This window comes from Balaenoptera acutorostrata, chromosome 6 (assembly GCF_949987535.1).
Source record: "Balaenoptera acutorostrata chromosome 6, mBalAcu1.1, whole genome shotgun sequence".
NCBI lineage: Eukaryota > Metazoa > Chordata > Mammalia > Artiodactyla > Balaenopteridae > Balaenoptera > Balaenoptera acutorostrata.
In genome coordinates, this window is record NC_080069.1 from 119,734,729 (window position 1) to 119,753,527 (window position 18,799).

The 18,799-nt window shown below is 57.0% G+C and overlaps 1 protein-coding gene across 1 annotated transcript in view; it reads left to right on the plus strand.

Annotated features, from left to right (window-relative positions):
* HMCN2 (hemicentin 2) overlaps positions 1–18,799 on the plus strand; it is a 153,561-nt gene that overhangs the window by 98,765 nt on the left and 35,997 nt on the right. The window contains exons 49-67 of the mRNA XM_057549287.1: positions 683–874; positions 1,727–1,900; positions 2,030–2,143; positions 2,653–2,795; positions 3,163–3,313; positions 3,920–4,138; positions 5,777–5,890; positions 6,305–6,492; positions 7,136–7,232; positions 8,001–8,162; positions 8,337–8,450; positions 9,414–9,616; positions 10,327–10,408; positions 11,990–12,121; positions 14,832–14,975; positions 15,065–15,224; positions 15,313–15,437; positions 15,888–16,071; positions 18,344–18,441. Coding sequence (XP_057405270.1) covers positions 683–874; positions 1,727–1,900; positions 2,030–2,143; positions 2,653–2,795; positions 3,163–3,313; positions 3,920–4,138; positions 5,777–5,890; positions 6,305–6,492; positions 7,136–7,232; positions 8,001–8,162; positions 8,337–8,450; positions 9,414–9,616; positions 10,327–10,408; positions 11,990–12,121; positions 14,832–14,975; positions 15,065–15,224; positions 15,313–15,437; positions 15,888–16,071; positions 18,344–18,441 — 2,796 coding nt within the window. The remainder of the gene's footprint in view (positions 1–682; positions 875–1,726; positions 1,901–2,029; positions 2,144–2,652; positions 2,796–3,162; positions 3,314–3,919; positions 4,139–5,776; positions 5,891–6,304; positions 6,493–7,135; positions 7,233–8,000; positions 8,163–8,336; positions 8,451–9,413; positions 9,617–10,326; positions 10,409–11,989; positions 12,122–14,831; positions 14,976–15,064; positions 15,225–15,312; positions 15,438–15,887; positions 16,072–18,343; positions 18,442–18,799) is intronic.

Below are 18,799 nucleotides of genomic sequence, written 5' to 3' on the forward strand. Positions count from 1 at the left end.
GGGCTGCCTGCCCCCAGCCCTACTGCTCCCCACGGAGGGTCTCTCACCATCTTGGCCTTTGCACTCTCTGTGCCTCTGCCCCAAACACTCTTCCCTACTCCTCATCTGACTACAGAGCTCAGCTTCCAGGACCCTCCACAAGGAGTCCTTGGCTGACCCTTTGGGCCCATGGGCTCCTACAGGTCCCAGTGTTCCCCTATCCCAGCACTGACCACACGGGGCCATAGTGGCCTTGTGACACCTGTGTACCCCAGCCAGGCTCTGAGCTCCTTGAGGACCAAGGACTACCTTGTCACCATGCTTCCCCCGGTGCCCAGCAGAGTAGGCTCCCATTAATGCTTGTGGGCTGGGAGAGATGGATGGATGGATGGATGGATGGATGGATGGATGGATGGATGGGTGGATGGATGGGTGGAAGGGATAACTTGCCTTTCTGTCCTGCCTGTCTGTACCAAGCCATTCCTGCCCACAACCTGGGTAAGGAAAAGGCAATCAAAGCACACAGGAAAGGGCCCAGGCCAGGCTTGGTAGCTGCTTCTGTGTCTTGCCCTGCTGCATGGGCCTCCGGACCAGGATGGAGAATTGACGTCCCCTGCCCCATCTTGGAGCAGCCTCTGACCTCTTGTTTGACCTGGTCGAAACCTGCTGAAGCATTTCACTTGCCTCTCCCCTCTGCATACAGGCCACCCACAGCCCAAGGTCACATGGTTCAAAGATGGCAGGCCCCTGGCTGGCGGAGATGCCCACCGCATCTCTCCAGATGGAGCCCTCCTGCAGGTCCTCCAGGCCAACCTGTCTAGCGCAGGCCACTACTCCTGTATTGCGGCCAACGCCATAGGAGAGAAGACCAAACATTTCCAGCTTAGCGTCCTGGGTAAGTGCTAAGCATCTTCTGGCCACCCTAGGTGGCGGCAGGAGGGAGAACGAAGGTGACCAGCTCCTTACAGACAGCTTCCCACAAAGCACTTTACTATTTTTTCTTCCATGTCAACAACAACAAAAATAATAATAACAGCTCTATTGGCTGAACATCTACCATGGGCCAGGCATTTGGACAGGCCTGATTAGTTGAATCTTTTCAACAACCCTAGGAGGTGGGAGATGTGTTTGTCCCCATGTCACCAATGAAGCCCTGAGGCTTAGAGAGGTGACAAGACTCCAGGCCCCAGGGTCGGGGCTCACACCCAGGCAGTCAGTCTCCCAAGGGCCGTCAGCATGAACTGTCTCGTTAGGAGAAACAGGGGTCTAGAAGTTGAGAGGAGCACAGATCTGTTTCTTAAAATGCTGTTGGTAAAAGGGAGGGTCCCCAGCGAGAGCTGAAAGAGAAAATTTGGGGACCAATGAAAGCAGAGCTATCCTACCCAGCAGGGAGTAAAACTCCATCCCCGCCTCTGCTCAGAGAGTGGTAAAAATTGGAACCACAAACAGAATTGAGAAGGCTCTGGTTAAATTAGTAGATTCTGGATGTTAAGAGACTATTGGGGAAATTGAGGCACAACTGACCTATAGGATTGCTTAGTGATGGAGAGCCTGGGCTCTGGGTCACCCAGGCCTGAGTTCAAGTGTGGCCGCACGGTGCGTGGTCCCTCTGAGCTTCAGTTTCCCCTCTGTGCGATGCCAGTAGCAAAAGCACCGAAGCCAAGCACCAGGGTCTGAGGCTTTTCTGGGTCCTTGGGCCCAGGGTGGGGGACCTCCGTTAACAAGCACGCTCCCTGCCCCACCGCAGTGGTTCCCACCATCCTGGGAGTGAGCAAGGACAGTGTGGACGAGGAGGTGACCGTGACCATCAACAACCCCATCTCTCTGATCTGCGAGGCGCTGGCCTTTCCCTCCCCCACCATCACCTGGATGAAGGATGGGGCCCCCTTGGAGGGCTTGAACAACATCCAGCTGCTCCCAGGTGACGCCCTCGGGGCGGGGAGGCGGGAGAGAGGGGGCAGGGGACACATCATCGGGCTGGGTCAGAGGAAGGGAGCCTAAGTGAATGCCTGGGGGTGACCCTGGCCGCTGCCCCCCGCCGCCTAAGCAGGCACCCACGGGCTGCAGATCCTGAATGCCCAGAAGGAAGACGCGGGCCAGTACACCTGCGTGGTCACCAATGAGCTTGGCGAGGCCATGAAGAACTACCACGTGGAAGTCCTCAGTGAGTCAGGGACCCTCCAGGGCACCAGTCGGGTGGGCAGGAGGCGGCCCGGGAACCCTAGGGCTGCTTTTGACACCCCAGATGCCTTCACATGGCTTGTCTCCTCTGATGGTCAGTGGCCAGCCAGGGCCGGCTCAAGTCATTTTAGGGCCGAGGACCTAGGAGGAGGGAACCAGTGAGCTAGGACTTGGGCCACGTGGACGCCCAGAGCCACACCAGTCCTGGCTTCCTTCTGCCATTCACACTGTGGTACAACCAGAGACCCCACAACTTGAGACCTGGTACCCCCAAGAGGGCTCCCAGAGGTCACCCCAGGAATCCCCTCACCTCGGACCTGACCTGTCCCGTAACCATCTCTCCCCAGGAGCGGGTGGGTTTCCAGAGTCCCTGTTCCTCCACTCTCAGAGAGCCAACACCCCGTTTCTGGGACAGAGCCGGGACCAGGGGGAGCGCAGGGTCTCAACACGTCTTCTGCTGGCCTGCTCCTCAGACTGCTTTGTGGTTTTCAGTCCCCCCTTCCATCTCCAAAGCTGACCCCTCCGGGGAGGTCGGCGTGAAGGAAGTGAAGACCAAGGTCGATAGTACCTTGACCCTGGAGTGCGAGTGCTGGGCCATGCCCCCACCCACCATCAGCTGGTACAAAGATGGACAGGTGAGCCCGGGACCCCCTGGCGGCCTCAGGCTCTCAGTCTGGTCCGCCTCGTCTGCTTGGAAGCTTCCAGAAAAGGCAGTCAAGGCATCAGTTCCCAGAGCTGGCCTGGGCCCTGCCCCGCCCTTTGTATTTTAATAAGAAATTCAACTCTTTATAGGAAACAAGTCTCACGAACATTAAACCCTATATTCACCCACTGAATTCTCTTCTAATTTTTAAGTTGTATGGATTTGGTGTTACAAAATTGTTGGGGTGTTCTTATCACTTTATGTTGTATTCTAAAAGTTGTGTGAAAATAGAAGTACACTCATCTGGGGGCCTTCTGCCCCACATTTCTGATGTCTGTTTCCCCTCTTTCCACCCTCAGCCCGTGACCACCAACCAGCGTGTCCACATTCTTGGTGAAGGGCAGCTACTCCAGATCCAGCCCACGCAGGTCTCAGATTCCGGGCGATACGTGTGCGTGGCCACCAATCTGGTTGGCGAGGATGACCAGGACTTCAACGTGCTCATCCAGGGTGTGTAGGGCCACAGGGAGGGGTGGAGCGTGGGCCAGTAGGACCGGGAGGCCGCATAGCTGTGGGTGGGGAGTATCAGTGCTTCTGGAGTGGCCTGGCAGGAGGGCTCTGGTCTCATTGCTGTCTGCATGCCTGGCCCCCACGCCCCTGGCCTGGGCTCTTTCATGAACTGACCTTGTGACAAGGACATCGTTGCCCCCCAGGCCTTGGTTTTACCTTTGTAAAATGTGGGTGATCAAATCAGGTGACCTTGAGGGCCCCCCCAGTTCAAAAAGCCAGTGATGGGGGGCCTCCGTGCTCCAAGGCATACACTCTGGCTAACGCTTAGTATCTGGCATTCTCCTCTGAGAAATACCAGCGTGTCACAAGACTGAGTCCATTAGACACGAGCTCCAGAGAGAGGAAACTTATCCTAGTGCCCCACATAGTAGTTGCTCAGTAAACACTGGTTAAAGGAATGAGTGAATTTAAAAACTGCCTTGACTGAAGGGATTGGCTCAAACGGTGGAATTTCTGTGCCTGGGGGAGGCTGGGACGGGAATCTCTGAGAAGAGAATCTCTGTCCCTCGGCTGTGGGTCCTAATGGCTTTGTCCCCCACTCCCCAGTACCCCCTGTGTTCCAGAAGGTGGGAGATGCCAGTGCAGCCTTTGAGACCCTGTCCCGGGAGGAAGAGGCCCGGGGTGGGGTGACGGAATACCGGGAGATCGTGGAGAACAACCCCGCCTACCTGTACTGTGACACCAACGCGGTCCCATCCCCGGAGCTCACCTGGTACAGGGAAGACCAGCCCCTCTCGGCCACAGATGGGGTGTCTGTTCTGCAAGGTAGGCCAGGGCTGCACAGAGAAGCAGGGCATTTGCAGGCAGGCACCAGGGTCACGCCCACATCAGAGCTGGTCTCCTCTGCCTTTCTGTAAGTCCTTGAGCTCTCCTGTGCGCTGCTTGCTGTGTGACCCCGGGCAGGGCACGTGACCACTCTGGACCTTAGCTGCCTTTTGTAAACCGGGGCTAGAAGTTCTTTACCGGTTTGAAGGCAAGAATGGGGTCCCCTTCTGCCTCTGGTTTTTAGAACAGAGGTTCTCATCTCGGCCGTGCCCACCTCTGGGCTTCAACATCTGTAATGTCCTGGCCCCTTTCTCTGGAGGTGTGGCCGGTTCCTTTATTAAGATCTCGTGACCCCAGATGCTGAAGAATCTCTCACTGGGCTCTGATGACCACCCAGAGTCCAAGTTCATGGCTTATGTGACCTTTTAAATTTCTTCTTACAACTTTAAATATTCCTTTAAGGTTATTTAATTTTTGTAAGCAACTGCTTTATTTCAGAATAGCTTTTTGTGGATGACTTTGAATTAAAAGGCTCCGGGGATGGGACTTAGAAATGCCTGGCTTCCCTAGGGTGGCCCAGAACTGGGAGGTATTTGAGACGCAGAGCCCGGATGGGGTCCTGCCGGGTCCTGCCAGGTCCTGCCTGGTCCTGCCAGGCTTGGGCCAGTTGTGGCGCTGTCCAGCAGAGGGGGATGACGTGGGTTGCAGGATGAACAGGGTCATTCCAGGGTTTGTACTTTGGTACTTGCAGAAGAAGGTGGCCCCTTGGAGATCTGGGAGAGGCAATGCTTACGGAAAGCTCGATTGACCTCTTAACCTGGCACTGCCCTCTGATCTGGGGACACAGTGAGCTCAGTCACATGCTGATTGGCCTCTGGCCCTGGCCACTGACCCCTAATCCTGGGTACACAGTGGTCACAGTCACAGCTGACTTTAATTCTGGCCCTGATCACAGATTACCCTCATGTATCGAGTGACCCCTCCCCCAGCCATGGCCAAGGCCTCCCCAAATCCTGGGTACTGTCTCCTGGCTCCGCACATAATGAGCCCCTGGTTCTAACCCTGCTCACAGCCCACCACATCCTGGGTCAGAGATCCCCCAACCCAGAGTCCTGAGCACACAGCGACCCTAGCCCAGCTTCCACTAGAGACCAGCTCCAGCCCCACAGATGCCAGGGTCTGGCCCTGGCTGGCTCTTGTGCATAAAGGGTCCCAGGTGATACCCCCCAATTGCCCCCACGCCCAACCACCACCGCCTCCTGAGAGCCTCTGCCGACATTTGCCAAGCTTTCTGCCCCTTCCCTCTGCCTTCAATGAGGAGCTGGGCTCAGCACTGCTGGGCACTCTTTGGGAGCCTCAGTTTTTCCATCTGTAAGATGGAAGTAGTAACAGCACATGGAGTCAGAGGCCAGGGAAATGCTCAGCCCAGGGCCTGGCACAGAGTAAGCTGCTACTGTGCTTCATTTGATCCCCTTGACCTGTGACCTGAGCAGAGCAGGCGATTCTCTGCGTTTCACACATGAGGTGGGGGAACGGGAGTGGCAGGGTGGGGGGGAAGTGATGTGTCCCAGGTCCCCTCCAGGGGGAAGAGCAGGTTTCCTTGCCCTGGCTCAGGCCTCTGTCCCCATGTCCCCGCAGGAGGCCGGGTCCTGCAGATCCCCCTGGTACGTGCGGAAGATGCCGGCAGGTACTCTTGCAAGGCCTCCAATGAGGTGGGCGAGGACTGGCTTCACTACCAGCTGCTGGTGCTGAGTGAGTGGCCCGGCCTGGGCGTGGGGGCGGGGGGGGCGTGGTCTCATGTCTGTCTACAGGTCCCATGAGGGGCCCCCTCCCAAAGGGGGGTCCAAGTAGAGAGCATGTTCAGTCCTACTGTACTCAGAGGTTGGTGAGGTAGGGGTTACGAGCTTGGGCTCTAAAACCAGACAGGACTGGATTCAAATTGCAAGTGAGCTGCTTCCTAGCTGTGTGACCTTGAGCAAATCACAGCCCTCTCTGTGCCCCAGATTCCTTAGCTGCGGCAGGGCCCGGGAGGGCTTGGTGGGCAGGGTTCAAGGAGCCCCGGCCAGTGCCCGGCACCAAGTGGTGTTCTTGCCTCCACGCCCGCCTCCCCCCGGGACCTTTCCCAGGGGGGCTGCCCGCTCCTCACCCTCTTCTCCCCCCGCCCAGCCCCACCTGTGATCCTGGGTGACACAGAGGAGCTGGTGGAGGAGGTGACTGTCAACGCCAGCAGCACCGTCAGCCTGCAGTGCCCAGCCCTGGGCAACCCTGTGCCCACCATCTCGTGGCTCCAGAACGGGCTGGCTCTCTCCCCAAGCCCGTGGCTGCAGGTCCTGGAGGACGGGCAAGTCTTGCAGGTCAGGGCGACCCCCTGCTCGGGCTGAAGGCAGCGACTGCTGTGACTCAGTGCTGCTTGTCTGAGGACCAATGAGCTAACCACTCTCTGTGCCAAATGAGGCTCTTTGCCTGAAGCCATGTTGGAGCCCCTGGGATTTAATTCAGCCCACCAGATAATCGTACGTGAGCAGCCTTGCTGGGCTACGCATGGCGCCTGGAAAGGATGCACAGGCATGCCACACTTGGAGCCTGGCACGGCACAAGGGAGCCTTCCTCGGGAATGCCGTTGGACGCTTACAGAGCTGTGCCCAGCACCTAGGACCTCAGGCAGCTCCTCGGCCACCCAGTGTCCAGACACAGCCCCACGGGACCCTTGGAGTCCAACACCGCACAGAGCACCCTCCTTGGGGCTGGGGGAGGGGACTGTTGTCACCATCTAGTTTGCTACAGGGAATCATCCCTCAGCTTCACATCCCCCCAGATGTCACAGAAAGCCCTAGATGGCTGTGGGGTGACCCCCTAAGCATTGCTCCATGTAGGCAAGGGTGGTCTTCTGAGGGAGCTCCTGCTGGTCCCTGCCGTGCCTGGAAGGGGTGGGAGGGAACCCTCACACTAGTTCCTGGTGGGACCCAGAGCCATCCGGCCGGTGGCGTGCACCCACAGGTGTCCACGGCAGAGGTGTCTGACGCTGCCAGCTACATGTGTGTGGCCCAGAACCCGGCGGGCTCCGCGGAGAAGCTCTTCACCCTCAGGGTGCAAGGTGAGCTGGGCTGAGCAGGAAGCCCCCTGGGTTCCCCAGCTGAGGAGGGGCTGGTGCTCTGGGTCTGCCCCACGCGCTCCGAGGACTCACCGTGCGGGCAGACACAGCGCCTCGGTCCTTCCAGTGTCCTGGGCTCTGGGCCTGTGCCAGCCATACCCCAGTAGCGCAGCTGGGGGACCCTGATCACTAGATAATTTTAAGCAGCTTCGGAGGCTGCCGGAAGAATGGCTCTTCTGAGGCCTTACAGCACCATGACTGCGCATTTACTGTGTACCTGGCGTGGGGCTGAGTGCTTTCCCCGGACTCAAAGCTGAGCGGTTAGCCCAATTTTAGGGCTGTGGAAACAGACTCAGAGATGTCACCCAGTGGGGGTCTCCCCGCCCTGGAGTCGGCCCTTTCAACCTCTGCATTCTTGTGACACATATACATCTCAGTGGCCGTGAGCTCTGCCTCCAGATGTGGTGCAGCTGTGGCCTCAGGGACAGAGGGATGTTGGTGTTACTCAAGGTCTAGGACTCAAACCTGAATTGATATTCTGGCTCTGCCACTGAGCAGCTGAGTGACCTTGGAAAAGTGACTCTCCCTCTCTGATCTCTAAGCCCCAGTGTTCGCAGCTGTAAGATGGTTATGACAAATAGGAGCTGCTGCACAGTGAGGTTTGAAGCGCCAGGAGCTCGTGAAGGCCCTGTGTTTCACTCTGTGGCTGTCCGCTCCTTGCCGATATGCGTTGTCACGTGTCTTTCTTTATCCTGGTGGCCGCGGGGACAGTCCCACCACGAATCGCGGGTCTGAACTTGGAGCAGGTCACCGCCATCCTCGACAGCAGCGTCTCCTTACCATGCGAGGTCCACGCTCACCCAAGCCCCGAAGTCACGTGGTACAAGGACAGCCGGGCCCTCTCCCTGGGAGAAGAAGTCTTCCTCCTGCCTGGTGAGTAAACTGAGGCTGGGGACGCAGCTCTGAGGCTCTGTGGGAAAGCAGAGCTGCCTCCCCAAACCTGGGACCGGACTGGATGTCTGGGAGGGCTTTAGGACTGTGGGCGTGGGGTCTGGGTGCTGGGGCCTGTTCGCTGGTGCCAGGGTCTATCTCCCCCACCCCTGGCAGGCACCCACACGCTGCAGCTGGCTCGGGCACAGCCATCGGACTCTGGAATGTACATGTGTGAGGCCCTCAATGCCGCCGGCCGAGACCAAAAGCTGGTGCAGCTTAGCGTGCTGGGTATGTCCTGTCTGTCCCCCCACCTGTACTGCCCCGACTCCTTCAATCAGCCCTCACGCCCTCAGGCAGGAGAGGGGCAGCCGGCCCTGGGGGAGCCTGGGATGCCCTGTGCCCTCTGCTGCAGTGGTATCTGGGGGGCATGGTGGTTAAGATCCTAGTTTTTAGAGTTTGGACATGCTTGGGTTTGAAACTCAGCTGTGCGCTTATTTGCTCTGTGACCTTGGGCAAGTCACTTCCCCAGCCTGAGCCTCGGGTCTCTCATCTGTAAGGTGATGGTTGGTATAAGGGTAAGATGATGGTGTGTGAGCCCTTAGCCCAGTGCCTGGTGCCCCGTGAGCTGTGAAGCTGAGGAAGGGACAGCAGGATAACAGCCAGAGCTGGCCCAGGAAGGGCCCTTCCCAAGCCTGATTGATCACGAAGTTCTCCGCATGGAACCTTTTTGGGGGCTTCTGGTCTTCAGAATCCTCTTGGGGGAAAGCTGGCCCAAGATGTCACGAGCCAGCACTCCCTGGAGGGTTCTTTCAAGCCCTGGGGCAAGTTCATTCGTTTGTGCCTGTTCACCTACTGTGCGCCCGGCACCGTGCCAGGTCTTGTGGGCTCACAGCTGGGGTGGGAGCTTCTGCATTGGTTTGCTGGAGGGACATGGGCCCGTGGACCCCCTTGGAGGGCCCTCACCTAGCTGGGGCCTGCCCTGTATAGGAAAGAGCCTAGGAGGGTTGTCATAGCATCTCCCCTAACTGGGAGGCTGAACCCAGAGAGGGCAAGAGGCTTTTCCCAGGTCACCCAGCAGGCCCTTGGCATGCTGGCCTGGATTCTCTTCTTCCAGCTCCCTGGGTCTGTGCCATCCCCTGCGGCGGGGTCCACTGCGTGACCTTGTCTCTCCATAGGCTGTTAGCCTGCGGCTGGGGCCAGGGAGGACACGGGGAAGGCCACACCCCTCACTCAGCTCATCTCCTTCCCCAGTTCCCCCAACCTTCAGGCAGGCTCCCAGCGGCCCCCAGGATGTGGTCCTGGTGAAGGCGGGGGACAAGGCCGTCCTGAGCTGCGAGACAGACTCACTTCCCGAGCCAGCCGTGACCTGGCACAAGGACGGGCAGCCCCTGGTCCTGGCACAGAGGACTCAAGCTCTGCTGGGTGGGCAGAGGCTGGAGATCCAGGACACCCAGGTGAGATGTCTGGTGGTGCGGGCAGCCGTGGGCAGCCCTGGGAATGTCGCCTCCTGGTCCTGGTGAGCCGAGGGTGGGCGTGGGGGGCAGCTGGGTGGCAAGATGGGGGGGCTGCTGCCTCCTTGGCCTGCAGGACCCCAATCCAAGGTGATTAGCAGCGTCCGGGGTGGGAGACGTGGGAAGAGCACAGGGCCCCAGATCCGGCTCCACACTGACTCACAGAATGACTTTGAGCGGATCCGCCTGCCTGTTGCCCCAGAATCCAGAAGCCTTTCCAAGCCCCTCTGGTTATGACTCCCTGGGAGTCTGTTCCACCTGCCCACGCCCCTCCCTGGTATGGATTAGACACTCACAAGTGTTCTTTGGATGAACGTTTGCTGCTCCTCTGGAAATGCACCCGGGCTCCGTCTCCTGACTCAGCGCCATCCCCACCGTGAGGGAACCTTCTCCTCCAGGCTCCACTGACAGACATGCAGCCCCAGGGAAGGGTGGGGTCTGGATCCTGTGCACTCACCTTCCATCGGCCCTCCTGCATCTTAAGGCTCTTGGGAAAGGCCAGAGGGTCCCATCTCCCCTTTGGCTTCCCAGGCAGGACCAGCATATTTGGGGAGTCCCTGCTGTGGAGGGTTCTGGGACCTGGATGTTTTGGGGGAGCCGTAGGTATCCCCACTGCAGCCGCACACTGTCATCATGTGCTCTCTCTGTCCCAGGTGTCGGATAAAGGTTTATACAGCTGTAGAGTCAACAATACAGCCGGGGAGGCCGTGCGGGCCTTCATCCTCACGGTCCAGGGTAAGCTGGAGACCAGGCTGTGAGTGTCGCTGTGGTACCCGTAGCAGCACAGGGAGTTGCCAAGGATGGGAAGGGCCGTAGCTGGAAAGGGAAGGTGTGGCTGAGTGTTTAGGGCACAAGATCTGGAATTGAAAAGACCAGGATCCGAATAGGACTCTGCCAATGACTTGCTCTGTGGGACTCAGTAGAGTGACTTTATCCCTTTGAGCCTCAGATTTATCTTCAGTAAAAGGAGCTAAAAGTAGTACCTGCCTGTTTGGCACACAGGAAGTGCTCCATCTGTGGTCTGCCATGACTGTGTCTAGAAAGTGCTGGGCACGGGGCCCGGCGTGGAAGCACTGGGACAGGAGCCCTAAGAGATCAGACCCTCGGAGTGCAGGGGCCATGTCACCCCCGCCTGAGCCCTGAGGTGCCTGCCCCAGCAGCCCAAGAACGGAACACAGATGGCATTTCATTGGGTGTAGCTCAAGCTGGGGGTGAGGGAGAGCCTGTTGGAGCTGCCTAGGGAAGCAAGGGATGAAGGCTTGGCCAGATTTTCTCAGGATCAGCTATTGTGTCGGTTAGGGAATAGACTCAGCTGGGTAACAAAAAGACCCCAAAATACAGTGCATCAAGTAAGAGAGAAGTTTACCTCTCTCATCCAAAAGCCCAGAGGTGAGTGTCTAGGCTGGAGGGTAGATCTGTACCTACCAAGTGGTAATTTAGGGACCAGGATCCTTCCATCCTGTTGATCTCCCGTCCCCTGGGGGTTGTCCCTGTCCATGTCACATCCTGTCCCAGCCCACGAAGCAGAAATGAGCAGACGTAGAGGGCAAGCATTTTTATTTTAAGTGGGTGATGCAGAAGTTGCATCTGTCCCCTGTGCTTGTATCCCATGAGTGAGAACTTTGACAGCTGGCCACAGCAGGCTGCAGGGGAGACTGGGAAATGTAGTTTCTACCTGAGTGACCCCGTGCGAGATGGGATGGACAGTTTGGGGGGACACCAGCTGTCTGCTGCACATGCCAAACCCTGTAGCCTCCCCAAAAGGGGGACAGTGGATGGATTCAACCCTGAGCCATATTGAGTACCAGTGTTGAAAATTATTGACACCCGGTCTGCTGCTCAAAGCTCATAGCTCCTTCTCCTGATGGCCACCTTAATGAACAGTGGGAAGGGAGGAATGTCTGGTCCTTGAGGGAGAAGATGTTTCATCCTGAGCACAGCTATCTCTTTTCCACTGGTAGTGGCTACCTGGGATGCATGACTTCATGCTGGCTGAGCAGGGCAGAGTGTTGGGATCAATTAGTGATGTCTGCCCTGGCATAGGCTAAGGTCTGCTGGTGCAATAGCCATGTATTTACCATCCTTGGGCTAAGTGGTCCCCGCCTGGGCTCTGCTTTGTAAATGTTTTGAAATAGCCAGCTGCTGGTTGTATTTACATTTGCGAATAAAACAACTCATATCACCATCAATGGCAAGGCATAAAATGTCAACTCCTAACCACAGGGAAGGGCTTCTTGGGCATCCCTGATCTGCCTGAGAGGAAGGAAGTACGGGGCAGAGTCTTAGGATTCTGGGAATCTGGCTTCTCTCCTGCAGTGCCCCCAACGTTTGAGAACCCCAAGACGGAGACCGTGAGTCAGGTGGCTGGAAGTCCCCTGGTCCTGAGCTGTGACGTGACTGCAGTCCCTGCACCTAGTGTTACTTGGCTGAAAGACAGAATGCCTGTTGGTGAGTGCATTCGTCCTTATCTTTTTGGTGCCAAGTAGTCCTTTATTTAATGAAATGGCAATGAAAGCAGAAGGGGTAGTTGGTTGTTAACGGTTCTCACTCGGCAAAATCAAAAGCTGGCGGCGCCCTGTTGGTCCCATCCCCCCCAATTTGTCTTTCAACCCTGTTGGCCTTGAAATCCCAACACTGAGGACCATTTGTGTGGGGGCTCAGTGGCTCGTTGTGTTTGTATCCATAGTCAGCTCCCACGGGACAGAAATGCAGAGAGGGTGCTGAGGGTCTAGCTGGCCCGACCCTGGGCTTGGCATTGGCCCCCAAAGCTGCTCCTTCTCCAGTAACTCAGCTCCATTCGGCCCAGCTGTTGGTCACCCCCATCCAGGCCTTCAACCTTGCCCCGCTCTCTTCCTCTCCCCCGACCCACCCACCCATCAGTCAGTAGACACCTCGTCTTGTCAACATAAATGCCTCCGGTGCCAGCCTTGCCCTCCGTCCATAGCCTTTCCCGTTCCGGCCACCACTGTCCACACCCCTGGGTGACGGCAGCAGCCCCTACGCTGGTCTCTTGGGTCTACTCCATGCCTCCAATGCAGGCTCCACCGGGGTAGAAGGGATCACAAAGTGCAGCTCTGAGTGGGTCAGTTGTCTGCTGAAACTGAAAATCCTTTCGTGGCTGGAGTCCTCAGAACCACAGCCCGGGAGGCCCTTCGGGGCTGGGGCCAGCCCCCCTCTCCCTGCCCTGCTGCGTGCTCCAGACAGACCCAGCTGCTCTTGACTCCTTGCATATGCCTATGTCTGTCTGTCTGTCTGTCTGTCTCTGTCTTTCTCTCTCTCAATGACAGCCTTATTGAGATATAATTCACATACTCTACAATTTACTCAATGAAAGCATATAAATCAATTCTTTTTTGTATAATCACAGACCATCCCCACAATCAATTTTGGAACATTTTTTTTCCAACTGTATATTTTATTTTATTTTTTTCTTTTTTTAAAAATTGAAATATAGTTGATTTACAATGTTGTGTTAATTTCTGCTGTACAGCAAAGTGATTCAGCTTTACATATATACATTCTTTTTATATTCTTTTCCATAATGGTTTATCATAGGATATTGAATATAGTTCCCTGTGCTATACAGTAGAACCTAATTTTGGAATATTTTTATCACCCCAAGGGAAATCCCTTACCCATCGCCTTCACTCCCAGCCGCCCCAGCCTTAGGCAGCCACTAACCTACTTTCTGTCTCTATAGACTTGCCTGTTCTGGACAATTCATGTAACACGTGGAATCATACAACACGTGACCTCTTGTGACTGGCTTCTTCCACTTAGCATCGTGTCTTCAAGGTTCATCCATGTTGTAGCATGTGTCAATTCTTCATTCCTTTTTTAAGTTAGTTTTTTTTCTTTCTTTTCTATGGCTGAACATTCCACTGTGTAGATATATCACGTTCTGTTTATCCATCCACTAGTTGATGGACATTTGTGTTGTTTCCACCTTTTGGCTATGATGGATAGGGTGCTGTGAATGTTCGTGTACGAGTGTTTGTGTGGCATATGCCGTCCTTCCTCTTTGATGTATACCTGGGGGTGGAATTGCTGTGGACCCTGTTCCCTCTTGGCTCCAGCTCTTGGCACGCGCTGTTTCCTCCTTGAAATAGTCATCCCAGTCTCCCCGGACCACCTCCACTTTCACCTGGCTGATTCAGACTCACCTTCAGGTCTCAGCTGAGACTCACCTCCTCCAGAAGCCTGGCCTGGTCTCTCCACGCTCCATCAGGGTTTCACAGGGCTGGGCCCACGGGATTGTACCTGTGTCACTGTCTCTGATGTATTTTGAACTCCTTGAGGACAGGGACCATGTTTCATTCATCTTTGATTCCCGAGCTCTCTCGCTGTTGGACGTGTAGTAGTTGCTCAATACATTTTGTGTTGAAAGACTGGCTGGACAGATGAGGATCTGGGGGAGGGCAGACCAGCCTGGACTGGTGCAGTTAGAGAAGGCTTTAGGGCAGAGGTGCTGCTGGAGAACATGAGGGGGAGGCATTCTAGGCTGGGGGAGGGGTGCAGCCTGAGCAGAGGCCCAGGGGAAGCCCGTCACTGGACTCGTGTTGGAGTCAGTGAGTGGCTGGTCCACCTTGATCAGTGCAGGGAGGGAAAGGTTGGAAGGAGGGCAGGAGATGAGGGGTGGGCCTGAGAGTCAACAGGAAGAGGAGCAAGTCCTAGACTCTAAAGGGATGGGAGGACTTCCCTGACTGTCCAGTGGTTAAGACGCCGAGCTCCCAACGCAGGAGGCACGGGTTCGATCCCTGGTCGGGGAACTAGGATCCCACCTGCCACACAGCGTGGCCAGAAAAATAAATAAAAATAAAAAAATTAAGGGAGTGGGGTCCCTTGGGAAGAAATATCCCCAGTGAAAGAAGTAGGGAGGGGTTGGTTGTAAGGACCAGAGCAATCAAAGGAGTCCAGGCTGGGGAAGGCCATGACGTAAATGGCTAGAGGCCCTGCCCATGTCTGGGCCTCAGTTTCCCTATGAGCATAAGAAAGGGGTGGGTGATTCAAGGGTTCCCAGGGTCTTTCCAGCCTTGTGAGTGCGGGGGTCAGGCGCCCTCTGAGGGAGTCACGAGACTTCTCTGTCTGGGCCCAGTGGTGGCACCTGGGGCGCTGGGTCTGAGCAGGTGAAGTCCTGCCACCCCCCTCCGTCCCACAGAAAGCAGTGTGGCACGTGGTGTGGTCTCCCGGGGGGGCCGCCTCCAGCTGAGTCACCTGCGGCCAGACCAGGCTGGCACCTACACGTGTGTGACCAAGAACGCCCAGGGGGAGGCCCGCAAGGACTTCGTGGTGGCCGTGCTGGGTACGTCTGCGCCCTGCGCCCCCCGTGTCCCACCCCCATGCCGGCCCCAGCCACTGCCCCCGGGCCTCACCACGCCCCCTCTGCCACAGTGGCCCCCCGGATCCGCAGCTCGGGCGCCACGCGGGAGCACAGCGTCCTGGAGGGGCAGGAGGCGCGGCTGGACTGCGGGGCTGACGGGCAGCCACTGCCCGACGTGGCCTGGCTGAAGGACGGTCGCCCGCTGGGCCAGGGCGCCGGCCCCCACCTCCGGTAAGACCCAGCCTGTGACATCCCCGCCCCAGGAGGCGAGCCTGCAGGCCCTCACGCGCCTGCTCCCGGCTCTCCCGCCCCGGGGCAGGTTCTACCTGGACGGCAGCTCCCTGGTGCTGAAGGGCCTGAGGGCCTCGGACTCGGGGGCCTACACCTGCGTGGCCCACAACACGGCCGGTGAGGACGCCAGGCTGCACACCGTGAACGTGCTGGGTGAGCAGCTGAGGGGCGAGGAGAGCGAGGCCGCCCCACCGTCCCAGGGCGGCAGCAGCCTGGCCGCCGTGGGGCCTCCACTGGGGCACCTGGAGGGTGGTGCCAGGGCCCGGATACGGGAGCCCCGGTGAAGCCCCACTCTGTGCGCCAGGCCAGTCTGACCTCTCCGGGCCTCTGCCCCGTCCTCAGACCAGGGGCACAACCGCTCCAGCCCAGGGGCGCAGTGGGGGAGTCGGGATAAAGGAGAGACCCACGCCCCCAGGCAGCGAGCTTCATCCTCACCTGGGTTGGGCGCGGGTCTAAGACCCACGTGATGATTGCCACACGATGGCTGCACGTGGCAAAAGTCGAGGTATCGGCGCCACCTCCGGGGACTTCCCTGAGAGGAGCCCACCTCCCCGCCCAGACCCCCTCACTGCCCCCCGTTTTTCCTCTCTGCCCACCCACCAGTGCCTCCCACCATCGAGCAGGGGGCAGAGGGCACGGGGACCCTGGTGAGCAGGCCTGGGGAGCTGGTGACCATGGCGTGCCCTGTCCGGGGCTCCCCGCGCATCCACGTGAGCTGGCTCAAGGATGGCCTGCCCCTTGCGCTCTCCCAGCGCACCCACCTCCACGGCTCGGGCCGCACCCTCAGGTAAGGGAGTGGCTCCCCTGCCCGCCAGCCAGAGGATGGCAGGCCCCAGATACACTCCTCAGGCAGCTTGGGCTTAAAAGCACTTCTGAATGGTTTTTAGACTAAAAATAACATAAACATACAGAGGTTTTTGATGGGGAGAGTGAGAGGACCCCACCCCCGAAAGGGAACTTCAGAGATGAAAGGGGCCTCTGCCCTCAGGCTTTCACAGCCCAGTGGGGGAGGTACAGATCCGGGTGATGACATCTGGTGGCACCTGACTCAGCCTGGCCCCAGGTAGAAGAAATCTGGGAAGGCTTCCTGGAAGAAAGTGCCTGAGCAACGTCTTCATGCCTTCAGCAGCACTTAATGGAGTGCTTGCTGTTCCAGGTGCAGTTCCAGGTACTGGGATGGAGCAGTGAGCAAGATGAAGCCTTTGCTCCTGCAGCTTTGGGGAGGGAGGGGAATGGAAAATAAACAGATATAAAAGTGAAATGTCACAAGGGATGTGTGCTCAGAAGAATAAAGTAGGGTGAGGGGATGAGAGGTGGCAGTGGAGGGTGCTAGGTTAGGGTGGCCAGCAGTAGGCACTCAGATGAGGTGACACTTGAGCAGAGATGGAAGGCGATGAGAAGGGGAGGTGTGTGGATTCCATGGCAGGAAGAATTCCATTCCTTCCAGGCAGGAAGAGCAGGTTCAAAGGCCCTGCGGTGGGCGTGTGGCTGTGTGTTCTAGAAACAGAGTTGGAGGGTCGGTCATGAAGGGGGCAGTCAGGTGACATAGGGCCTCGTAAGTCCTTCAAAAGACTTGGGCTTTCCTAAGGGGAGAAGGAAGCCCTGAGAGGGTTTTAAGCAGAGAAGCATCATGATGTGACTTAAATTTTGTGTATGTGGTAAAATACACATAATAGAAAATTTACCGTTTTGACCATGTTTAAGTGTACTGTTCAGTGGCATTAAGTACATTCACATTGTTGTGCAACCATCACCACCATCCATCTCCAGACCTTTTCATCTCCCCAAACTGAAACTCTGCCCCATTAAACACTAATTCCCCATCCCCCTCCCCAGCCCCTGGCACCCAGCACTGCACTTGCTGTCTATGAACCTGCCTTATTCTGAGTACCTAATATAAGTGGAATCATGCAATCGTTGTCCTTCTGTGACTGGTTTATTTCACTTAGCATCATGTTTTCATCCATGTTGTAGCACGTGTCAAATTTTCCATCCTAATTTTTAAGGCTGAATAATATCACCTGGTATGTGTAGAACACATTTTGTTTATCCATTCACCCATCCATGGACACTTGGATCGCTTCCACATTTTAGCAGTTGTGAATAATGCTGCTGTGAACATGGGTGTTCGCTTATCTGTTTGAGCTTCTACTTTCATCTCTTTGGGGTTGTGACTTAGGTTTTTAGACGATGCTTCTGGCCGCAGTGTGGACAGCAGACTGTAGGGCCAAGGGCAGAGCGGGAGGGCATTTTAGGGCTGCGGCCACAAGCCAGGTGAGACGTGGTGGGGCCTGGATCAGAGCCACGTGGTGGAGGTGGTGGAGGTGCTCCGGCTGGCGGTGTTTGCGGAGAGATGGGGAGGGGTTGAGCAGGGCTCTGGGGTCTCTATCTGGGAACCCGGAAGGCTGAAGTCCCGTTTTCTGAGATGGGTCCACAGTGGGAGGGGCAAGCTGAGGGGCGAGACCGGTGTTCTGTTCCAACCTGTTGGTTGGAGAGGTTCTTGGACATACAGGGAAGATGGAAACCAGGCATTTGATACTCCTGTCGGGAGTTTAGGAGGTAGATGTTTGGGGATTGTCAGTGAACAGATGGTGTTGGAAGCCAGGATGGGCTGCAGGCCCCGGGAAGCGAGGGTGGACTGAGCCTGGGCTGCCAGCGTTAGGGTGGGTATAACAGACGTTTCAGGGTCACTGGGGACGTTGACAAGGGCGGCTCGGGAGGAGTGGTCGGGGCAAAAGGGGGTTTGAGAGACAGTGAGGGTTCAGGCAGTGGAGACAGTGAGTGGAGACGAGTCTGGAGAGTCCTGAAGGCTGAGAGGAATTGTCTAGAAGAAAGGGGTGGGAGTAGCAGGCTGTCCGGGGGTGGGCCAGTGGAGCTTCCAGAATTTGGGAAGCAGTAAGTCTGGCTGCAGAGTGGGCAGAGAAGGCAGCAGGGGCGGGGGGTGAGGTGGGGAGTCTCTCTTTCTCTCTCTCTCTCCCTCTCTCTCCCTCTCTCTCCCTCTCTCTCCCTCTCTCTCTCTCTCTCTCTCTCTCATCCCCCCCTTTGCTCGTGGGCTTCAGGATTTCCCAGGTGCAGCTGGCAGATTCCGGCGTCTTCACCTGCGTGGCTTCGAGCGCAGCGGGCGTGGCCGACAGGAACTTTACCTTGCAGGTGCACGGTACGGAGCAGGGGAGTGGGTTAGCGGGTCCTTTGGCCTTAGGGGCGAGAATCAAGGCTCTTGTCCCCTCCCCTCTGCCCATCTGGGTGAAACCAAGGGATGGCCCTCAGGGATGTCAAGGCAGGGCAAATACTCAGTCTCTGATTCATTTGGTCACTCATTCATTGATCTCACAAGTAGCTGTTGGACACTAGTGTGCCAGGGCCTCGCCAGGCACTGGCATATTGCAGTGAACAGAGGTAGCCCTGACACCAGGAAGTCGGTGAGGGAAACAGCTCTGTAAAATTAAAATTCCACGCAACTAGTGATACCAGGGGAAGGAGAGGGTGCCACAGGAGCACAGAAGAGAGCACCTCAC